This window comes from Dipteris shenzhenensis, chromosome 32 (assembly GCF_047967505.1).
Source record: "Dipteris shenzhenensis isolate YYH24624 ecotype China chromosome 32, Dip_SZ_1.0, whole genome shotgun sequence".
In the NCBI taxonomy this organism is placed as follows: Eukaryota; Viridiplantae; Streptophyta; class Polypodiopsida; order Gleicheniales; family Dipteridaceae; genus Dipteris; species Dipteris shenzhenensis.
Genome location: NC_141627.1, coordinates 27,582,545 through 27,608,006, shown reverse-complemented (window position 1 = coordinate 27,608,006; position 25,462 = coordinate 27,582,545). Strand labels below are relative to the sequence as shown.

The 25,462-nt window shown below is 41.7% G+C and overlaps 1 protein-coding gene across 1 annotated transcript; it reads left to right on the top strand.

The window, feature by feature from the left end:
• Positions 1-1,066: 1,066 nt before the first annotated feature.
• On the top strand, positions 1,067-3,941 carry LOC147880543 (uncharacterized). The gene is made up of 3 exons (XM_087370834.1): positions 1,067-1,441; positions 1,549-1,593; positions 1,773-3,941. Exon 3 carries the CDS (start codon positions 2,041-2,043, stop codon positions 3,025-3,027), a length of 987 nt encoding a protein of 328 aa, XP_087226960.1. The 5' UTR covers positions 1,067-1,441; positions 1,549-1,593; positions 1,773-2,040; the 3' UTR covers positions 3,028-3,941.
• Positions 3,942-25,462: the final 21,521 nt, after the last annotated feature.

The following is a 25,462-nucleotide window of genomic DNA, read 5'->3' as shown; positions in this document are numbered from 1 at the left end:
GGGTGAGGGGGACAGGGGGCGCCGAGGGGGATGATGTTTTTATCTATATTTGTGCAAGTTTAGTGCCTTTGATTTATGGCTCTTTCTTTGTGTTGAAGAAAGATGTATTATTGTCCTTTGAGATTATCGTCCTCCAAGATCCTAAAAATAGGTCCCCCCAAATTGAAAAGAATTGAAAACAATAAATACAAAATTAGATAAAAGGAAGGGAAAGCAAAAAAAAAGTTGTATTCACAAAAAAACTGCAAATATGTACAATGAAAGTGCAAGTTTTCAACTTTACCTAAGAGATTTATCTTTGCGATTTTTAAAATTCATAAAGTTTTTTAATATTTCAGTCATATTGTGGTTTTAGAACTTGGAAAGTTTCAAGAAAAAACCTATGAGGTGGAAAGTTGAAGGTCTCCATATCCAAAACTTGAAAGTTGAAGGTTTCAATTCTACAAACTAAGAGGTTGTTCCCACGAGCCCATTCATTAGTGCGCGCGGCTGGGCTGCGCATTGGCTGCTACTGCAGACTGGGGGAGTCTCATATGGAAGAAATCCTTCTGTGCATTTGCATTATTGCTAATGATGATGAGGTTCACTAGTGCCTCCCCTCAACAGTGTGCGCACTGGTGGCTGACGTGCAGGCAACGGGACGTGAAAGGTGGGGTATGGGGCAATTCTCTGGGAAGAGTGAAGGAGCCATACAATGTTCACAGAAAACCTGCAAGCTATATACAATGAACCTGCAACATTTTCATTTTCACCAGTAAAAGATATTTTCTCAATGTGGTAAAATCTGCAAAATGTGAGGCAAGTGAGTTATATTGTAGCTAAAAAGTCTGCAAAATGTGAGGAAAAACCTTCAAAATGTGAACCGCAATTTTGTGATTTGTAGAGAAAAATAGTGTGTGAGAACAGGGGAGCCATAAGAAACAAGGTGGAGGTGGAAAGGACGAGGGGGGGAGGGAAAGGAGGGAATTGGGAAGGTTCGTTGGAGACTTATTGTTGACTGACCATTGACTGTATCAATACGGCCATCACTGAAGCAGTTGTATCTTTAACCCTGTTAAAGGCCTTCCCTTTTCTATCCTCTCTTTACCGTGCATCCCCTCTCTCCTTTCCTTCCTCTCATCCCTCCTCTCCCCTCCCATGGATTTCACTCTCTTGGTTTCTTTTCTTCTCCCTTTTTGTTGTTGCTCTCATTTAGATACTCTTTGCTGCTTCTTTTTGATCCATCACAGACTTGGGTTTCATTGCCGGACACGCTGCTGCTTTTCTTGATCCATCAGAGATTTGGGTCTGAGATTTTAGCGGTTTGCAGCAACTTTTCATCCTTCAGAGATTTGGGCTTGAGATTGTAGCGGTTGTGCAGCAGCTTTTGATCCATCAGAGATTTGGGTTTGAGATTGCAGAGGTTTGCAGCAACTCTTGATCCATGTTTGAGATTGTCGAGGTCTGTCTATTTGGGCACCTGCAGCAGCAGTAGCAGCTCCCTTTGAAGATGATTTTGAGCTCGGATTTTCTCTCGGATTGTGAGCTGTGGGTTTGATTGTTGGACAGAACGCATCATCCCACGGATTGGATCTGTGGGTTGCTCTGATTCAGGTACAAGGTGCTACTTTTGATCGCATCAGAGCTTTGGGAAGGTTGTAGCATCAAAGATTTGGGTTGAGATGGTAGAGGTTTGCTTGCAGCTACAGAAGCAGTAGAGCAGCTTTGTTGTCCTCGCTTTGGGAGATAATTTTGAGCTCGGATTTTCTTTCCATCAACTGGATTGTGAGCAGGCAGCAAAGTTTCGGATTGGATCTGAGCTGGGTTTGATTTGAGGAGCAGCTAAAAATCACCGGCAGAGGACGATCGAACTGCAACAACAGCAGCAGAATCGATGAATTCGTTTGAGAACTGCAATTATTGGCTCTGGAAAGCATGGAAGGGAGGGTAAGCGAGCTTCTGCAGCCGTCGCCATAGCTGAGGAGCTTGCTTGCTTCATCGCCATAGCTTAGCTTGTGGATTTGGATCTGAGTTGCTACTGCACTTTTCTTCTGCTTCGCCATGGACAGCCAGTCGCAAGATTTGCAGGTGCTCAACGTGTTTGGCGTCCTCAGAGAATCCTTCAAGGTTTTGTTCTGCTCCCGTCTCAAGCTCTTCGCTTCCCTCGTCCTCACCCTCACCCTCCCCCTCTGCATCATCATCTTAGCTCATAACCTCGCCATTTCCCCCCTCGAGGCCAAAATCAACCGCAACGAAGCTCTTGATAACGCCTCCTCTGTCCACAAACACCTCACTTCTGAACGCATCCGCCTTGGCTTCCTTCTCGCTGCTTATGTCCTCTTCGTTCTTCTCTTCGCTCTTCTCTCCACCGCTGCCATTGTCTACACCGTTGCCTGCCTCTATACCAACAGGGGAGTCACTTATGCCAAAGTCATTCGCGTCGTCCCTAAGGTTTGGAAACGCTTGCTTGTCACCTTCCTCTGGGCTTTTCTCTTCGTTTTCTTCCTTATCGGAGCCTTCCTTGCAGCCATCCTCTTTATTTTCATCGTTTTTTATCCCCTCGGCTACACCCTTGCCGCGGTCTTTTGGTGGATCGTTTCATTCCTCTTCCTAGCCGTGCTTTTTCATTTCACTTGCATTTTCAATCTAGCAAGCGTTATCTCCGTTTTGGAGGAAAGCTATGGCTTGGGGGCTCTGAGGAGAGGCTCCCACTTGATGAAGGGCAGGAGACTCGTGGCTTATGTTCTGTATGCCTTTAATCTCGTACTATCGGTTGCAGTTGTGATCGGTTTCGATTTTCTGACGGACGGAGGGCGCCACTCCACTGGCCTCGCACTTCGGATATTCCTGGGAATTCTTTTTGCTCTAGTGCTGTCCTTCGTAGAACTGCTGGGCATCGTGGTTTTTACCATCCTCTATTTTTCATGCAAGGCCTATCATCAAGAGAGCATTGACAGGTTGGCCCTTTCTGAGCACTTGGGTGCGTATACTGGAGAGTATGTGAATCTGAGAGCTTCAATACAGATGGAGGCGATGCAACAAGCTTGAAAGTTGGATTGAAGAATTAAGAGATTGAACAAAGGTTTGAAGGAGCTGTGCTCCAATATTTTTGTGTCAGCTGTGCTCCAATATTTTTGTGTCACCATATCAGCCAGGCATGTTCAACGAGGGATGGATATCTGTTACTGGAAGGGTAAACCCTCTGCATTTTTTCTGCGACCTGGAGCAGAAGAGGACAGTGTAGAAGAGGAAAGTGTTCTATCCCATTTATAGGATACAGTGAACTATAGGGTTGGAGCAGGGGATTTTTTTTCTTTCTTGTATGGCTTACAGAAACAGTATCGGCTCTATTGAACTAAGATTTCAATAAAGACAAGATGGCAAGAGGGCTTCCTGCTGCAAAATGAACTGTGAACTAAAGAGTCTTGTTCTCTGTACCGAATCTTATATTTAGAAAGTGAGCTTGAGAGAGTGACTTTTAGAAGGGACCTTTTTCTCAAAGTTGTTGTATACCCCATAAGCTTTTCAGCTAAAAGATGGTTTATGCCTATGAAGGAAACGGAAAGGTCAGGTCTATAAAGAAAAGTTCGATGGCAGTCACATATGCTGCAGTTGAGGAACAGCAAAAGATCTTTTGCATTATGAAGCTGGCGTTGATGGTGAGGTACCTACTTTACTTTATGATTCCTCGCTACAGTTTTGATGATTTCTTGTAGTGATTAGATGAAAGTTGTATCTCTAAGTGTGTTCCTAAGCTAGCTCACACTAGGTTTTAATAGCACTGCCTCACTAGAGGAGTGAAACTTGAGTTTAGAAATGGCTCTTTATAGTTGAAGACTTGCATCCATGCTCTGTTATTATTTTGATAATCATGATGCTTATTTTAGCTGCATTCTTTTTTTAAACTTCTTTTACATGTCTTATTTTGAGTAAATGAGGCTTTAGCCTTTAAAGCACTTCAAATAACAATGTGTAGTACCACAATGGTAAATGGATAGTTAAAAAATTACACGTGCTTGTTAGATGACATTTTTGTTTCTCTACATCAAGGCATCCAGGTCCTTTTGGTAGAATGTTAAATTATAGAGACTTACGTAGCCTTGTATGCCCCAACTTTAGGAAGTTGTCCAATGTTGTCTTTTAATAGTGTGATGTCGAAAGAAACGAGGATTGCAACTCTAATAATCCATTGTTTTTAGATGATCCATAATTTGAGGTGGGAAAGATAATAAGATGGTGCATGCCATTTCTCAAGTTGAGAGAGTACATGTGGCTTTAATAAAGAAACAAAACAATGCTAATCTTTTTTATTCAATAGTATTGGAATTTGTCAACCTCCTTATATTAGCAAATTTGAAATGCACTAATGTGACATGTAAAACCAAGGTTAGTTGTAACTCTGACCTAGATTGTTCTCTTTATTGTTGGATTTAATTAGAGTCCACAAGAACAAACTTCCATCATCCTCTAGCTTTTATGTTGTGAGAAATTTCATGAATTTTTTTCCCTTTTGAGCTTGATCTTAGATTGCACATTTAGTAAGTAGTGGATCTCCTATATTAATTGGCATCCACATATACATGGATATGATTATACTAAGCTTTAGCTTGGTCTTTCATTGGTGAAGAGGTTATGTAGCTTCTCCTCTTATGTAAAAATTGGTTTCACTAGTTAGTGCTTCTCGTTACTATCCACCGTTGATATGGAAGATCACGTAAACTTGGGAGGAACTTGGAGGAGACATGTGGAGCTTTGTATGCTTAAACACTCAAGGATTTCAAAGGGCGCATTCTCACTTTTTAACATTAGGTTCATGTTGTTTGTTAGCATAAAATTTTTTAATTCAACAGGATTGGAATTTGTCAACCTCTTACATTAGCAAATTTGAAATGCACTAATGTGACATGGCATAACAAAAATCCCATACAAAGACAAGCAAAGTCTAAAAAGGATATTTATGAGGAGAACCAAGGTTAGTTGTAACTCTCACCTAGATTGTTCGCTTTAATTTAGTAAACTTGGGAGGAACTTGGAGGAGATTGTGGAGCTTTGTAATGCTTGAACACTTAGGGATTTCAAAGGGTGCATTCTCACTTTTTAACATTAGGTTTATGTTGTTTGTTAGCATAAATTTATGTTCTATCTTGAGTGCTCTAAAGATTTTGATTTACACAGGAATGGATTATTGTATCCCCTTAAAGGCCTCCCACTCAGGGTGAGTTTGGTTAATATATGTTAATAAACACAATAGGACTCTTGCCATTCCCTTGAAGGCCTCCCACCCAAGGTATGTTCATAAACACAATAGACTCGTGCCATCAATTTGTATCATTTGTGTTTTCTAGAGACACAAATTGTTGCAATTTCCTATTTTCATCCCAAATGCAAAAGTTCTTGTTGGGTATTGACCTTCACCATCGCTATTGTAGCCTTTGGCTTTATCCCTTTACAATGTTACATATCAAAGGTAAGTATCTTAACCAATGAGTCTATTGTCCTAAAATAGACTCTAGGCATAGCCTAGGCATGCGAAAAATGTATCTACTACTAGCAAATTGTTATTGGGATTTTTCAAGTTTAAAAACTAACTTTTGTCATCAAGTTGCCTTTAACTCAATTTTATTGTGAAGTTTGAAATTTGATGAGTTGGAGACATGTTAAGGAGTAGCTTGTCATGGAATGGATTGATGTATACCGGAACAAGGTCATCCTTAAGTCATCAAAATAATTACATGAGGTTCTTGGAACACCGCAGTTCAAGGAAACAAAAGAAGAAATAGTTAAGAGAACAACAATTTTGACAATAAACTCTCAAGAAAGACGTAACAACTGCAACTTTTGTGGAATCTCCTCTCATTAGAATCCAGTTACCACAAGAAGAAAACTAATGAATTACAAGAAAGCAAAAGATTAACCCTATCATGACGACCAAGATACTCAACAAAATAACATCTTTTTGTCCATCCAAGGTGACCTTGAGCTTGAACAAGCAAAAACTATATTAAATTTCAAGAGAATGCAAATTCAAAAGAACATATGTTTATTACTCCGCAACTGACAACTAGGATAAGGGATGGCTACCAAAATTTGATTTGATCATGAGGCTCTCTTTATTGACTTCAAAGGCATCCTCCTCATCTTTGCCATTGCTTTCCTTTTGTTCCTTCTTCTTTGTCTTTTTTAAGGGTATATGTAATGACTCATTGAAGCAATCGATTATAAGTTTTTGTTGGATAACCTCAAGTGGAAACCACTAATGAATCATGTTCTCATGATTATGTCATCTAGTCACATAGTTGATGGATTGTCACTCATGTAGAATCTTGATTTGTTTTAGCCTTCTATAGCTTCAACGTTGTCATCTTACTCCTCACCTTATTTATTTATATTTTTTCAACATCGCACTAAGACATCATCCCCTCATTCATTCCCAATCCTTTGAACACAGCTACATATTGATTGAACCACCATTGATTACACATATTGGGTAAAAGATTTGGAGATGACAAAAGGATCACCATGCTTTGGTTGTTGGAGCTCTTGAAATTCGAATATGATACTCAATGGTGATAACATATTGATTATTCTCCTACCACTCATGGCTTGATTATTCTCCACTACTCATGGCTTGAAGTCATTCCCTTTACATGTTCCTTGTTCTTTGAAATCAAGTTCTTTGATATCTAAGTGGCACCTCAATCGATAGCTCACTTAGGTTCCTTGCCTTCTTACTTCATGTATACCTATGCCCACGCTTTCTCCCTAGGGTTTACATTTTTGTTTGTGAAGTTGTTGCCTACTAAGTTACTTAGTGCCTCATGATCTATAAGAGGTAGCTTCTCAAGCTGCTAGGACTAGTTGTGAATGCATCTTAATACATCTTCCTTGAGCTCCTTGGACCTCAACAGGTTATTTTTGTAGTTATAATGTTACTTGCAATATTAAAAGAGAATTGCTGCAAAATTGCACTAGCTTCTAGGGTCACCTCGGGAGTTGTCTTGCTTCTTTCTTGGGTTGGATAGCTTGTGCCATTGTGCACTCTCCTCCCTACTAGATCTATGGACCCTTTATGACAATAACATCTTTGCTTAAAGTGTCATAATCATATGCCTCAAGAAGGAAGTACCGCAAGTCGAATGGGATGAAAATGATATCCACAATATTTGTCAAACCGGCACAAGCACAGATCTACTGTAGAGGGAAGGTAGCAATAGTAAAGATTCTCAAACAAACACATAAGTTGAAGGGTACAAAGATTTGGATATCTGAGGAGCTCACTCCGATCCAGCTCAAACAAAGAAACAGTGAACTCACCAAGGTAAAGGAAGCATAGAAGGTGGGCAAATGGGCGGTTTATCAAGATGGGAAAGCATTGATTAGGGACTTGAAATCCAAATTCAAAGACTCTCAGTCTTAAATTGATGTTATAAAGGCCACATTATGATAGTGTTAGAATGTAGCTATGAAGTATAATAAATCGAGAGGAGCTAGCCTTGTGCACTTTCTCGATTCTCTGGCTAATCCAGATGTAGTAAGTCACCTTTTGGTGTTGGTACTGTGTCTCATAGACCCGTGAGGTCTTCTATAGACATTAATAGATCTTATTTCTTTCTTTCTTTTTTGTGCTTTTACTCTTTCTCAATCATCTTTCATTAGTGCTCATCTTCCATTGGTGATCGTCCCATGATCTATTATGTGATGTATACTCACATCTCCCTAATTGCATCTATGCTCTAATTGCATCTATGCTCCCTACTAATTAATTAATCTACCTCTCCTCCCCGCATTTGCTAATTAACCTAATCTAATCGAATTAATCTTCCCTACTCCTTCCTCCTTCCCTCCTTCATCTTACTCTTTCTTGTACTCATCTTCCATTGGTGATCAACCCATGATCTATTATGTGATGTATACTCCATCTTCCTAATTGCATCTATGCTCCCTACCAATTAATTAATCTACCTCTCCTCCCCGCATTCGCTAATTAAGCTAATCTAATCAAATTAATCTTCCTCACTCCTTCCTCCTTCCCTCCTCCGCTCCCCCCTTCCTCCTTACTTTACTCAATCATCTTCCTCTTTCTTGTGCTCATCTTCCATTAGTGATCTACCCATGATCTATTATGTGATGTATACTCACATCTCCCTAATTGCATCTATGCTCCCTACCAATTAATCAATCTACCTCTCCTCTCCGCATTCGCTAATTAACCTAATCTAATCGAATTAATCTTCCTTGCTCCTTCCTCCTTCCCTCCTCTGCTCCCTCCTTCCTCCTTCCCTCCTCTATTACCTCCTTCCCTCCTCCAGTCCCTCATTCCTCCTTCCTCCCTCCCTCCCTCCTCTGCAACCTCCCTCCCACCCCTTCCTCCTCCTCTCTTCCTCCTTGCCTTGGAGAGGCCTTCACAGCCCCTTGCATGCACTCTACCTCCCCCCCTTCTCCTTTAATACCCAGGACGGCAGAAACTTAGAAACTTTTGGATTCAGAGGCTTCCAGAAGCCTCTTGCGCCACCGCGCCCAATCAATTAAATTCAAAAGCCTAGGTTAATCAAACATTCGAGCCTCCCCGTGCGCCCGAAATTATTAATTAATGTGCTTACTGTCGACCGGTGGGGGGCTATTAATGTAGCATATTGATTGGAGTAACTTGAACTCATTTAGCTCTTTCATTCGTTAATTACAAGATCTTATATCATTACACTAGTATGGTCTCTAATACAACCTACTTTATTTTTCAAGTCAAGTAATCCATTAACAATCCAAAAGCTTGTGTGATTCAAGGAAAGATATTTGTGAATTGACATGATTAAAAAGCAATGCATAGACTTCTTGCTTTGCAAAAACCATAAGGTCACCATCATAATACACATAGAGCTTTATTTAGCAAGAGACCCTTCTTAGTAGAGCATAGAGCTTTATTTAGCAAGAGACCCTTCTTAGTAGAGTCTAGCACCGTCATCATAAGGCATTTTATATAAACTCCAAGTGTGCACACTTGGAGCACACTTAGAGTTCATGCAAAAGGCCTCCAAAGACTCATAAAAAGGAACCACATGGTCTACTTAAGAGTTGAATCCAATTTTAGGACACACACATGAGTCTCTATGTGAGTGCACTCACATCCATGTGCATGCATACATAAGAGTCTCTATGTGCATGTGCTCAAATGTATAAATCCTTGCAACTTCCTTACAAATATATATGGTTGCTTGAAACTAGAATTAAGAATTCTCTTACAAATTAAGCTACCCAAATCTACAGGTGCTCCTTATAATGGTCAAATTTTTTGTTAGCATTGTCAACCGACTTAATTGGTATATATTTTTTCATTGGTGCCTTCTAGGACAACCTCTTTCCTTCATTTTCCCCTCCCTTGGTTATTGTCCTTCTAGGGTCTACATGGAATGAGAATTTAATGAAAAGGTGTGGAGAGAGGCTTCATGTATGATCATGAGAATTCAATGGCACATTACATATTGTTGCATCCCATTGCTCTCTCTCTCTCTCTCTCTCTCTCTCTCTCTCTCTGCATGCACGTGCATGCATGCGTATGTGTGTGCATGCATGTGTGTGTGTAATAGCACAACACATTAATCAACTTTTGATGTATAGTCCTCTTTCCAGTAAAGTCATTAGAGAGGATCTCTTGTAGCTTCCACACATACAAAACCTTGTTAGCAACTACTGAGCTTTCTGTTAAACTCATCCTTAGCATCAGTCCTTAAGAACATCACTGGTCCTTCAACCTGCTAGCAGAGTAAACTGGTCAGCTCCATGTATATTTTGAATGCTAGCTCTGTCTTATTAAGAAGTGAAGACATGTCACACTGTTCTAGGCGAGCCAAAAATTCATAATGCTATAAAGTGCTCCAGTAATATACACAAGTTACTAAAATAACCTACTACCAATCTTAGTACACAGATCCCTCGCCACCGGGATCAAAACCAAAATCTAGCCCATAATCAATTCAACTTCACTCTACAAACTCAGAGCATGCGGACCCGTCAAGACATGTACGAGCTTTGCGAGCTAACAAGCAAGGTCCCAAAAAAGCTTTTACCTAAGTATTGTTTCTCGTGCCAAATCCCAACCACTAATATAGTAGTTTATTGCAGGTCTATCTACACGGCACGTTGCTTGTTTGCTGAATAAACTCAACGGCATGTTGCTCGCCAAAAGCCTCTTTATTTCCGGGATAGTCATACGGTATTCTCCAGCTATACGGGATATATTCTTGTCACATAGTATTCGGAGTGGGTGCGACCAGACACACTGGATCATTGGTTATAAACTACTGGATCAGTGTAACTAACATAGGTTTAACTAAAGTACGAAACCCATGTTTTTCCCAGAGTCTGTTTTTGCATAGCGCAGGTAGACACGGTACTACAGAGACAGTCTCCTCCTCCTGCACAGATCTCCAACACATGTACAATCTAGACCAAGAGAGAGTATTCCCGAGCCGGAATCCGTGGTCTCCTCGGGTATTCCTCGTGCCAGTTCCTGGCACTCACCCCATAACCACCACACACAGGAGTAATCCGCTTACTTAATCGTTTAACGAGTATTTAGTATGAAATACAGTGTAATCGTTCCATACCCAAAACGATCTGCAATATCCACCAAAAGCAAGCGTCTCGCAGTATCTCGTGTATAACTGGTCTTGCTCAATATATGGCTTCTTCATAGCAACGGTGAGTGCTAGGACTTAACCATAGAGCATATAGTAGACAATGGCTTCTCAATGTTTGCACGAGATATCCAGCCGAAATACTCAATGGCAGCACTCATCTACAATGTATGAGGTTCTGTGCTTCGAGCTTATTCGTAGTGCATCGCAGACGGAGATGAAAATATTTCGTAGCACAACAACCTTCATACGTTCTGCGGGGTATAGCACGCATAAGGCACCGTTGAGCGACGTGTATTCCTTCCTATTCAAACGTTAATGACTATCCACGCAAAGATTGAGCATATGGGCACAGGCAAGCTCTGTACACCCCATGCATATAAACGTTTATCCCGGTGACGGTTCCACGGGCTCTCACGTTTCCATAGTAGGATGGGAGGTGGTTACTACCAAGCTGCCTGCGCATTCTCTAGCTCATCCTCGTGCCCGCTTGGTCGACACTCAAGCTTCATGCATCGAGAAGGTTGAGCTTCCGACCTCCCTTACTGTCCCGAGCCTCAACACTCTTGTTGTTGGGCCGAGCCTTGTATTTTTGCTATGGAAGGATCTTCAACATGCAATAAGGATCTCACCAAGGCTTTGGAGCGGAACGTGGCACTCGATCGTGCGAGCGCTTTCCAATGCAGTCAGCCTAGTGGTTCAGACTTCAGAGCTTGGAGGGCAACGGTGCAGTCTGGACTCCGGAGGCGGCCGAAGTACCTTCTACACCTCGAGCTCTCCCCCCAAAAAAGCTCTTTACTCAAGACTCCAGGGGCATCGAATGCTCCCTCGTTTTCTGGGGGCTGGTAGTGCCATTGCTGATGGTGAGTATCCTTGAGGAGTTTTGGCCACCACCCTTCACGCGAGGCTACTGTCTTCCCTGCCAATAGTATTATCGTCCCAGCAACTAACGGTTCCACCATCACCTATGGGAGGTGGCTACGGTCAGGGCGTCGCTTACATTAAAAAATCCGTCGCACAATCCAGTACTTTACCAAAGTAGTGACTGCCTATACAATGATCATATATGGGAGGCAGCAATGGCGAGGGAGGCTTATACGAAGTGCGCCAGTAGCTATTTAGCTCAAGACGAGTAACCTGACCCGTCTACGACAGGCTAGCGACCCGCTCCGCCGGGTCTCAAGATGCTAAAATGTCTGAAACCAGCAACATATTCTAACCAAAAAAAATGTCTACGACATAGTACTTCAAAATATTGCATCTGAAAGTGAAACCAGAGAACTCATTGATATGTCCAAATACACATCCGCATACAAAGTCATAACTGAATATACAAAATGTACAATAGACACACAAACATCCCTAAAGGGAAAATCCAACAACAGTTGCGCGCTCTTTAGAGATCCCAGCGTTTGATGCTCAGATATGTGAAAATGCCACGCATTGATGGCCATGACTAAATACCGGTGTCGTCAAGTACAGCCCCCAAAACAGACAATGTTTGGCCCTGTGACTTATTGATTGTCATGTTTAATGCTAATCAGATAGGAAATTGCCATCTCCTCATGTCGAATGGAAGTTAAGGTTGGTCGGAATGAATGTTATCCTTCAAATAAACGTTCTATCAGCAGCATTGGTACCAATAATGATTTTAGCTTCTAACACTTTCGTGTGAAACTCTTTCGAGTAACCTGACCCATCTACGATGGGCTAGCGACCCGCTCCGTCGGGTCTCAAGATGCTAAAATGTCTGAAACCAGCAACATATTCTAACCTAAAAAAATGTCTATGACATAGTACTTCAAAATATTACATCCGAAAGTGAAACCAGAGAACTCATTGATATGTCCAAATACACATCCGCATACAAAGTCATAACTGAACATACAAAATCTACAATAGACACACAAACATCCCTAAAGGGAAAAGTCTGCGGCCATGTACTATAGGGAAAAGCCTGAAGAACTGATTGATATATCCAACTACACAGCCGCAAAATAAAGTCATAACTGAACATACAAAATCTACAATACACACACAAACATCCCTAAGGGAAAAGTCTGTGGCCATGTACTGTAGGGAAAAGCCTGCGACGGCCATTCAGTCTACGTCCACCACGTCCGCCGCGTCCACCGCGGCTACGAACATACAACGGAGTACCAACAATCGCCAGCATCACATAGAAAGACAATTTAGAAACTATAATTATTGAGCCATAAAACTTTTATACATGTATGTTGGTAAAACCCAACTCATTCTTTAGAGTACTTACTCAGACGCAAAGGGCTGTCAACAATGCTGGCAAAGGTATACGTGTAGTCCCCATTTTGCCCTCGATAGAAAATTCGTGTCCACACACATTCATAGTATCCCAGCCAACGAACAGTGATGGTCTGTGGTCCATCATCCCTATGAAGCCGGCAAGCCAGGACAGCGTAATATCCCAAATGGACTCGTCCATCCAAAGGATTGTGGACGTGGAGATTCATTAGAAACCCTGAATCAGGAACAGTCCTAAAAGACAAACAATAGCATGTTTTCCCACTCACATATAATCGAAAAAAAACCTTTTATTTTAACAAAAAAATAAAGCAACAAACAATGTACACGATTCTTACCCAAGGTAGCTCTCCAGCTCAAGCAAATCCAACAACAGTTGCGCGCACTCCAGAGATCCCCAGCCCATACGATCTGCAATTTTCTAAAAGTGAGTGACTATACTATTAAACATGTCAACATAAAACGTGGTTGTCAAGCAACTATGTACCTTGCACTTGCGCTCCTGTCATCTCCTCATGTCGAATGGAAGTTTAAGCTTGGTCGGAATGAATGTTATCCTTCGAATAAACGTTCTATCACCAGCATTGGTACCAATAATGATTTTAGCTTCTAACACTTTCGTGTGAAACTTTTTCAAGTACCCTGACCCGTCTACGATGGGCTAGCGACCCGCTCCGCCGGGTCTCAAGATGCTAAAATGTCTGAAACCAGCAACATATTCTAACAAAAAAAAATGTCTACGACATAGTACTTCAAAATATTGCATCCGAAAGTGAAACCAGAGAACTCATTGATATGTCCAAATACACATCCGCATACAAAGTCATAATTGAACATACAAAATGTACAATAGACACACAAACATTCCTAAAGGGAAAAGTCTGCGGCCATGTACTATAGGGAAAAGCCTATGCCGGCCATGTACTCCACATCTGCCATGTCCAATAAAAAATTTCTCTATGACAGAGTACTTCAAAAAATATCACATCCAAAAGTGCAGTCACATGTCTGAACATGCAATAGCTACATAAGAGAACTGACTGATATATCCAACTACACAGCCGCAAAATAAAGTCATAACTGAACATACAAAATCTACAATACACACACAAACATCCCTAAGGGAAAAGTCTGCGGCCATGTACTGCAAGGAAAAGCCTGCGACGGCCATTCAGTCTACGTCCACCATGTCCGCCGCATCCACCGCGGCTACGAACATACAACGGAGTACCAGCAATCGTATCTGGACCAGCATCACGTAGAAAGACAATTTAGAAACTATAATTATTGAGCCATAAAACTTTTATACATGTATGTTGGTAAAACCCAACTCATTCTTTAGAGTACTTACTCAGACGCAAAGGGCTGTCAACAATGCTGGCAAAGGTGTATGTGTAGTCCCCATTTTGCCCTCGATAGAAAATTCGTGTCCACACACATTCATAGTATCCCAGCCAACGAACAGTGATGGTCTGTGGTCCATCATCCCTATGAAGCCGGCAAGCCAGGACAGCGTAATATCCCAAATGGACTCGTCCATCCAAAGGATTGTGGACGTGGAGATTCATTAGAAACCCTGAATCAGGAACAGTCCTAAAAGACAAACAATAGCATGTTTTCCCACTCACATATAATCGGAAAAAAACCTTTTATTTTAACAAAAAAATAAAGCAACAAACAATGTACACGATTCTTACCCAAGGTAGCTCTCCAGCTTAAGCAAATCCAACAATACTTGCATGCTCTCCAGAGATCCCCAGCCCATACGATCTGCAATTTTCTAAAAGTGAGTGACTATACTATTAAACATGTCAACATAAAACGTGGTTGTTAAGCAACTATGTACCTTTGCACCTACGCTCCTGTCATCTCCTCATGTCGAATGGAAGTTTAAGGTTGGTCAGAATGAATGTTATCCTTCGAATAAACATTCTATCACCAGCATTGGTACCAATAATGATTTTAGCTTCTAACACTTTCGTGTGAAACTTTTTCGAGTAACCTGACCCGTCTACGATGGGCTAGCGACCCGCTCCGCCGGGTCTCAAGATGCTAAAATGTCTGAAACCAGCAACATATTCTAACCAAAAAAAATGTCTACGACATAGTACTTCAAAATATTGCATCTGAAAGTGAAACCAGAGAACTCATTGATATGTCCAAATACACATCCGCATACAAAGTCATAACTGAATATACAAAATGTACAATAGACACACAAACATCCCTAAAGGGAAAAGTCTGCGGCCATGTACTATAGGGAAAAGCCTATGCCGGCCATGTACTCCACATCTGCCATGTCCAATAAAAAATTTCTCTATGACAGAGTACTTCAAAAAATATCACATCCAAAAGTGCAGTCACATGTCTGAACATGCAATAGCTACATCAAAGAACTGACTGATATATCCAAATACACAGCCGCAAAATAAAGTCATAACTGAACATACAAAATCTACAATACACACACAAACATCCCTAAGGGAAAAGTCTGCGGCCATGTACTGCAGGGAAAAGCCTGCGACGGCCATTCAGTCTATATCCACCACGTCCGCCGCGTCCACCACGGCTACGAACATACAACGAAGTACCAACAATCGTATCTGGACCAGCATCACATAGAAAGACAATTTAGAAACTATAATTATTGAGCCATAAAACTTTTATACATGTATGTTGGTAAAACCCAACTCATTCTTTAGAGTACTTACTCAGACGCAAAGGGCTGTCAACAATGCTGACAAAGGTGTACGTGTAGTCCCGATTTTGCCCTCGATAGAAAATTCGTGTCCACACACATTCATAGTATCCCAGCCAACGAACAGTGATGGTCTGTGGTCCATCATCCCTATGAAGCCGGCAAGCTAGGACAACGTAATATCCCAAATGGACTCGTCCATCCAAAGGATTGTGGACGTGGAGATTCATTAGAAACCCTGAATCAGGAACAGTCCTAAAAGACAAACAATAGCATGTTTTCCCACTCAAATATAATCCAAAAAGACTTTTGTTTTAACAAAAATAAAGCATTAAACAATCCACACAGTTCTTACCCAAGGTAGCTCTCCAGCTCAAGCAAATCCAACAACAGTTGTGCGCTCTCCAGAGATCCCCAGCCTGCAGGATCTACAATTTTCTAAAAGTGAGTGACTATACTATTAAACATGTCAACATAAAACGTGGTTGTCAAGCAACTATGTACCTTGCACCTGTGCTCTTGTTTCGGTGACAAATGTGAACTGCCTAGACATCCTATCACAATGCAAAAAAAGAATGCACGTGTCAATCTACATATACTGGAAAAAAACAATAGGCTTTGAAGAGAAAATAGCCTGTAGTGTATTGCAAACCCATAACTCAAATTAAAAATGAAATCCAAACATTATCAAGGACAAAGTCATGAAATATTACGTCTCACTTCATCTTTGTATAAATAGCCAACATTCCCAAAGACCTATGATAGTTGGAATACTGAAAGAACTTAAAAAAAGCTATACAAAGATTACCGAAATGAAGATTTTCCACCCAAGAAAGTCTGAGGAGGGCTTGAAAGAGCAATGTCATACTCCTAGGCTCTTGCTGTTGCCAATTGCAAAACTTCCTTGTACACAATATTTGTGGTAGAAGTATTATCCATCTCCTCGCCCCTGGCATCAGATGCACTCTGCGAAATGAAAACCTTAACAGCGTTTGATGCTCGGATACGTGAAAATGCCACATATAATTGGCCATGACTGAATACCGGTGTCGCCAAGTACAGCCCCAAAACTGACAATGTTTGGCCCTGTGACTTATTGATTGTCATGCCAAATGCCAATCGGATAGGAAATTGCCGTCTCCTCATGTTGAATGGAAGTTTAACGTTGGTCGGAATGAATGTTATCCTTGGAATAAACGTTCTATCAGTAATGATTTCAGCTTCTAACACTTTTGTGTGAAACTCTTTGCATATCAACCGTGTCCCATTGCACAAACCCTGGTGAGGATTCAAATTACGCAACAAAATTATAGGAGCATTCCTTTTCAAAACCAACCGATGCGGGGGATATCCACCACCAAGATCAAGACTGTTCAAATACTCGACTGCAAACAAAAAGGAATCTCCCCCTAAGTTGTCCACTGAGTCTGCACTTAGGTACTCCCTTTCCTCACCGGGCATTGCCTTCAATGCCGTAGCATTAATTGCATCAACCTCGATGTTTCGAGGTGCAAGAATAGCACGCTCTCGAAAGTATGGTGCATAGTCCAAAATAGTTGCAAGCCCTCGATACACCCATCTAATGAGGCCTTCCATGGACTTTGTCTCTAAAAGCATATGCGATGGAATCACAACAGTATCTTCTTTTGTACATCTATTTATCCCATTGCCAATGTCCAGAACCCATTGCATGAACTCTTGCTCAGCACAATTATCACCATTCCGAAGGACCCGCATATTCTGCGTTAACTTCAATACTGTAGTGCGACCCCAAATCCTTGAATGGCATAAGGTAGCATTGACAATGTCCTCTCATCCTGCCTTTGGAAGAACTGGCAAGACTTGCCTAAAATCCCCCCCCAACAATACCACCTTCCCACCAAAAAGTTGCTCATTGGACATGATATCTCACAAAGTTCTGTCTAGTGCCTCGAAAGCAAACCGATGAGTCATGGGTGCCTCATCCCATATTATCAGCCTAGCCATCTTCAAAACATCTGCGAGTTGACTATTAACCTTAATATTGCAACTGCTAGTACCATCCAACTCCAACGGTATCTTGAATCGTGAGTGTGCCGTGCATCCATTGGCTAGTAGCAATGCAGCAATCCCAGAAGATGCACATGCCAAAGCGATGAGCCCCTCCCCACGCAATCGAGAGAGCAAGCAATTGTAGAGAAAGGTCTTTCCAGACCCTCCTATACCATCGAGAAAAAAGACCTCACCACCATCTCCATACACCCTTGCCAAAATCCGATCGAATGCAGCACGTTGACAGTGATTCAAGGACATTTCCATTTGCTGGGCAGTCTGTGCTTCTTTCACACAATCAAACATTCTTTCTTCTTGCAATAAGCCATTTCCAGCTTCTGACAAAGATGTTCTATCTACAATAGGCATTCCGTCAAACTCAGGAAACCTTTGCCCATGTTGTTGAAGAATGTGCTCTAAGTGCAATATAGCCTTCTTTATTGCTAGTTCACGATGACCAATTAAATTCCCCATACTTGATTCCAATATATTAAAAAAATCATCCGAAAGCTCAAGGGAAAATTTTTCCCACAAAAGTTGAGGAGACGTTGGCTCACAAAAAACCAATATTGTGACAAATAGGTGTCTCAATTGTGCACTATTTTGATAAAACACAGCCTCTTGCATACACACAAACCATTCATCATCACTCTCCAACAATCCCCATGCTATGCATGCTGCCTTAAAAGTAGGGTACACTTGGCTGTCAAAAGTACGTAGGTCATCAAAGGACTTGCATCCCGTGCACACATTAAGAAGCATACGCATGAAGTAGATTTCACCAGCTGAGGGGGAAATATTGTACATTCGACCTATGGTATTCCCCTTTTGTCTTCTAGTCCATCGCTTACTGGTTTTATTCCAAACCAACTTGTCTAGCAAGTCACCATACAGCAAGTTGCTTGCATCATATTGCAACTAATTATAAGTGAACCATTCTATGAGGGTGGTCTTTTGATTTTGTTCCCTGCCTACAACATTTTGCAAATCATCATCATCTCGAAAGATGACGTTATTGCGCATCGGAAGATGAACTTGCAATCTTTGTACATCGGGTTTTTCATCGTGCGTGGCATACTCATAAATCCACCAACATGCTTCTGATGCTGACACGTAACGTGCATCTAAGTAACTACTAATCTCATCAATGCCACCGTCAACTATGTTGTGCAAATGCCCTTGCTCTCCTGCATTATTTAGCTGCATCTTGATAATGGATCTGTCATGACCTTTGTACACATATTTATACAAATACTTAACTGCAGTGATTGTGGAGCATATTTCAACATTTATGTGTGCCTTGTACTTCATGGAGAGGAAAGGATTAAATGGCACAATCCAACGATTATCAATCACACCCCCTTTCACTTGTATCTTTCTACCATCATCACGACGCATGTAAACTGTGGATAGCCATCATTGCCAACAATAGTCGTCTGTGAGAATCCATGTGGATAATGACGAATGCATTTTCCATCAACCATGCAAGCTGCAGATGGATTTAGTGCACCACACGGACCATGGACATTACATTGCCCAATAATATCATGCAACTCCGGGAACATAGTCTTATCTGGCAACTCCGCACACACTAATCGGTCATAGTGACCGATCTCCACGGGTTTGAAACCACTTTCTAATATCAACAATATGTGTGAGTGTGGCAGGCCTCTCTTTTGAAACTCTATGACACTCACATATCCAGCCACCTTCCCAAACAAATTATGTTTTGTAATTGACTGCATCATGTCCTTATGCTTTTGGAAAAACACACGGGCTGTCAAATCTGGATGGTCTTGTGCAGTTTGCCCCGGCAACAATGCTTTAGATATTTCAGGCCATTTGGGATTACAGGTGAATGTTATGAATAAATCCGGTTTGCCCCTTTTTCTGACAATTGCCATAGCATCTTGGTATAGCTGGCACATATACCGAGGCCCTCCCGTAAAAGAAGAAGGCAACACCACCCTATGCCCTGCAGCATTGCCAAGCATAGTACGTGTCCCATCAGCTGTATTTACCATGTCCATCAACCCTTGATAGACTTCAGCGCATAGGGAAGCTTGGTTGTTTCGTATCCACACCAACCTAGACTCTTCCATGCTACTGTAGGCATCAACCATGTATTGCTGCAGCAATCTACCCCCACGCAAAAGACATGCATTTGTATCATATCTCACTTGCAAAAGATATGCGTAGTATTGTCTCTGGGTGACACAACTCTGTCCACGTATCTCGTGCAATGGTGTGTGATTAGGAACATCACTATATGGGATATATGGATGCCAACCATCTTCCCCCCGAGGGAACAAAAAAACATACATGAGAGGCATGTACGATCGGTTCAAATTAGATATTCTATGCACAAACCCATTGCGGCTAAAAATCTGAATGTCCCGATTTCCAATATCGAAGTCATCCCCTTGTCCTGGCATGATTGCAGCAACCTCGCTAGCCATAGGAGCCAAGTACTGCCTTGAGGTGGAGCGGCTCTCACAAATAACCATCCTCAAGTTTGTATGTGGATTTGTTCTTAGCACTTGCCCAATAGCCATCAATGCACCGGCATATGGATTGCACTCGTGCATCATCCTCTGCAACAACTCCAAAATGCCTGGATCCAAACCAGGCATCCCATCTAAACGGTGTTCTAGTTCATGATCAGTGTCATACATGTACAACTGTGCAAAACGTGGCATCTCTTGCCTAGCCTCATCCGGCAACAAATTTCCAACCTGATGATACACACTACCATGGACTCGAAAGTTTTGTATACCCCCATTCCCATGGAACATTTGATCAACATGGGCTCCCAATGAAACAAACGCCATGGCACTATTATAAGCCCTAATGTTTTTCTTAAATAGTCTGCTTCTAGCATCATGTCCGTGCAGTAGAACTCTCAAAATCTCTGGTGATTCCTCTAACGGCAACAATGACACACGACCAACTTTGCAACAGTGCTTGCCCATAACTTGATGCATATCATTCGCGTCTCTTGTTTCCACAGTTGAGCCTGGCAAAAGCTACATGTATGATCCATGGATCCGAGTGCATGAACAGAAGGAGCATTGAAGACCAGTGGATACAAAGATGGATGCTCTACATTTTCCCTTAACGGAAAAGTATGCAAGATAGAGAGGCTCCCCCCTGCACCCAAAATCATAGCCCTGTTGTGAACAACACGCCTTCGGGCTCTTAAATGAGTAGCATCCCTGGTTGCATCCATTTGAGTAGTTGTACATACTACTGGAGCATGTTCATGCTCATTACGTACTATTGGTGCAGTATGGAGGTCCATTCTATTTTCAGTAGTGCATGCTACATTACTGTGCCCATGCATTTGATTCTGTTCTCTGCGTAGGCCAACTTCTACATCCATAGATTCCATTGCCCCCCTCACACTTCTAGCAACTTGTGTTCTCGACCTTGTTCTTTGTATAGCATAAATGCGACGGGCCGCCCGCGTTGAATCCATTTGAGTACTTGTACCTATTACTGGAGCATGTTCATGCTCATTATCTACAGTTGGTAAAGTATTGACGTCCATTGTATTTTCATCAATGCACGTTACATTACTGTGCCCATACATTTGGTCCTGTTGTCTGCGAAGGCCGTTTTCTACATCCATAGATTCCACAGCCACCCTCACGCTTCTAACTCGTGTTTTCGACCTTGTTCTTCGTATAGCATAACTACGACAGGCCGCCCGCATTGAATCCATTTGAGTAGCTGTACCTATCACTGAAGCATGTTGATGCACTCTACCTACTGTTACTGAAGTATTGAGGTCCATTGTATTTTCAGCCACAATGCACGCTACATTACTGCATCCATGTATCTGATTGTGTTGACTGCAAACTCCCACTTCTACACCCATAGATTCCACAGCCACCCTCATGCTTCTAGCACCTTGTGTTTTAGACCTTGTTCTTTGTATAGCATAAGCACGACGGGCTGCCCCGTTGAATCCAACAATCTTCTCCTATGAGAACGTATTGAATGTAGCCTCTCTTCTATTTGTCTTGCCATCTTCTGTATCCACTCAACCAACTACATAAATATCTATTCCTCAAAGGGAAAAATAGATTAATCAAATAACTTATGCATCATCCCTAACCATGACAAAGCCATCCCTTTCCCATCTATCTAAAATTGAGAGCGGACCATCTATGCATTGAACTCATAGTGTCCCATGACCAAGTTTCAGTGTCTCACTATCTTTGGTAAGAGTAATGCTCATATTTTTTCAACATGTGAGCAAAATACAATACCATATGTGCAACCATCATTTGAAACATAAAAACCAAAGCTAACATATCTAAAAAAACTCAAAGTTGACCATCTCAAAAAAAGTATAAGCATTGCATCAGCATTTATGCGAATACATGATGCAAAGAAATTACAAATATTTGAGTATATCTTAAATAAAACGAAAATGGGAAGGAACAATAGGCAATTCAAATATTGAATTAAATTAGCTTCCATTGCCATATATATGTCAAATGAAAGTAAATATAATCATTTGCAAAAAACTTGTCTTGCCAAATAACATAAGGGCAACCCAACTACATGAATCCCATAGAAGCATTTGGGATTCTAGTACAAAAAGTGACATAAAAGTCTCAGGAGTCAAACTTGTCTTGCCAAATAACATAAGGGCAACCCAAGTACATGAATCCCATAGAAGCATTTGGGATTCCAGTACAAAAAGTGACATAAAAGTCTTAGGAGTCTCTTAATTATCATAGGTTGCGACCTGCTCTAGTTTACGGCTCATCCTGGTCATCAAAGCAGTTAGCCTATTTAAACCAACTTTGAACATTGACACCTCAGTGGACAGTAGCTGAACTTGTTCTTTCAGCTTATCAACTTGTAGTCTACACCCATTCTCACATACAACTGCCCCTTCTCCACCTCTCCCCAAAATCTGCTGCATCCATTGATTAGATTCCTTAACGCTATTCTCAATTTGAGAAATCCTTGCAATGAGAGTTCCAGGGAATTCTGCCATGCCCTGCGCTATTACTGCAGCACCATCTGAATGAATTTCTCCCCACAAAGAGCCCAAATATCGTGTGTTCATGGCACATGCATCCTTATTATTCTCGCACATGGCTTGAATGGACTTTAAAAGATTGTAATGACTTGAATGCTCAGTTGCATGGGTTGAAGCTCTCCCCCTTGTAAGTCGTTTCATTATATTAGCAATGCGACGTTCGTGGCTAGACTTAAAACGCTTTGAAGGCAACTTGGGACCATGATTTGCTCCATGGGTTGAAGTCTCGGCCCTTGCTAAAACTTGATTTATCACATGAAGGCTATCTGGCTCAGGAAAAGATGACAACACAATGTCAGAAATTGCAGAGCCCTCCAACCTAGCAGCTCGCTTCATTGCCCGAAGGCTTTGTCGCCCATGGAAACCCGACTCCCCAAGATTTGGAACAACGGTAGAAGCCATTTCTGGAGCTGCATCCATAACAAAATACAAAAACCTTTTCAGGTATGTATTGGCTCAATTGTATAATTGGATCACAAGATTCCATAGAACAAACATGAGCAGAAATGAATTGGCATAGGAGGTAGATACCCAAAGATTGTAGCCCATCTCCTCTCAGCAAAGAATTTGGAATCAAGTTGGATGGATTGAGATATTTGTGAATGAGCTCGTGTCAAGCACTCGTGCAAATATTTTCCGATTCAAAGGCGGTAAGTTGCTTAGAGTGACCAAGGATATGGTGGTAGGAAGTAGAAATCATAGGACATGTTAAAAGGAGAAATCGACATGGAAGGCACATGGCCCTAGCGTCTATTTCAAAAATCAAATCCCCCTAACCTCCCCTTGCCATGCATTAGCCTCCTCTACCGAACCCTAAATCTAAGACCTTAGTCCTATGATCATCACCAAGCAATCTTACTGCAATCTTACTGTCTGCTCATGAAGGTGCTCCTGGGAAAGATACAATTAACTTTGGACCTTTCGTATCCAACCACATCATGGACTTATTTCACTTCTGTCCACCATTATATTTTGCTCTGTGTGTGTGTGTGTGTGTGTGTAGCCCCATCTATCATCCAATTGCCTCATCTCTCGAGCTTAGTTCTCATGGCTATAAAGCACATGACGTGAAACACAATTAATCCTTTACTCTCCTTGAGAAGCAAGGCTAACTTCTGAAAGAGGTTAGATTAGATCACTTAGGGAAGAGGATGTTGGCTTATCTCTAGACATACTGCCAACTCGATGCTCCTAAGAAAATACCGTCTCAATAATATAATCATCTAGAAACTATAAGATCATAATGGTTTGCATGATTTTAAAAATGTAGCTTACATTTAATGATTACTGGTCCAATCACATCATCGCCTCCATTATCTTTTAGTTCTTCCATCTCAATAATATAATCATCTACAAACTTAATTCCTTTCTGTCCACCATTATATTTTCCCTCTCTCTCTCTCTCTCTCTCTCTCTCTCTCTCTCTCTCTCTCTCTCTCTCTCTCTCTCTCTCTCTCTCTCTCTCTCTCTCGCCTCTCCTAAGAGATATGCACAGACAAAGCAGGCATTGAGGTATGAGACTCTACACACAGAGCAGCACAGCAAGGTCCACAATAGAAGAGATCATGCTGAGCCAATAGAAAAGGATTGTAGAAAAGGCTAGTAGTTTAGCATGCAACTATGTTGTAGGTTGGGCTACTGTAGGTTGGGAGATAGAGATAGAGAGAGAGAGAGAGAGAGAGAGGGGGGGGGGGGAGGGGGGAGGGGGAGGGTTTATCAAATGACTAACGACATTATCTCTCGAAATGCACATACACACACACACACACAAAACCATAGCTAGAGAGAGAGAGAGAGAGAGAGAGAGAGAGAGAGGGGGGGGAGGGGGAGGGGGAGGGTTTATCAAATGACTAACGACATTATCTCTCGAAATGCACATCTCAACACACACACACACACACACACACACACACAAACACACACTCTCTCTCTCACACACACATATAATCTCTCTCTCTCTCTCTCTCTCTCTCTCTCCCCCCTCTTCCACTTATCTTTCTCTTGCATTGGATCATCCCTCAAGATGGTTTTTAAGCATGTGCAATTCTCCCCCCTCTTCCACTTATCTTTCTCTTGCATTGGATCATCCCTCAAGATGGTTTTTAATCAAGAAATTCGCCGGTATTGGCAGCAAGGAAATACGGGAAATAATTTAATGTACTTAATGTGTCTAGTTAGAACGAATGGACTAATGTTGGGTGCTCCAATAAAATACAGCAATGGCTAGAGGAAGTGAATCGTATGACTATATGTGATATAAGATAGACTGATACAGTTAATTACTTGTGAAGGGAAAGGAGGGTGTAGCATATGTGTCTACATGCAAGGTTGCATGATGGCGATTGATTGACCTATAGTAGGGTGCACACTACCTCTTTTCCTTTAGGAAAATCTCTCCTTGCTTGCTCAAATCTACCTTCTTTCGTTCCTCCATTATCTTTATTTTCTTTCATCTCCTTTCCTTAGATATTCATGCCCTTTCACCTTCCCCTAGCATCGATCAACCCCTACACCTCTCTTTCTCTCTCTCTCTCTCAAAACCACATACAAAAATTCTATAAACCTCCCCCCCCCTCTCTCTCTCTCTCCCTCTCTCACAAAACACAAAAGCACACACACACACACACACAAACACATACTCTCTCTCTCACACACACATATAATCTCTCTCTCTCTCTCTCTCTCTCTCTCTCTCTCTCTCTCTCTCTCTCTCTCTCTCTCTCTCTCTCTCTCTCTCCCCCCTCTTCCACTTATCTTTCTCTTGCATTGGATCATCCCTCAAGA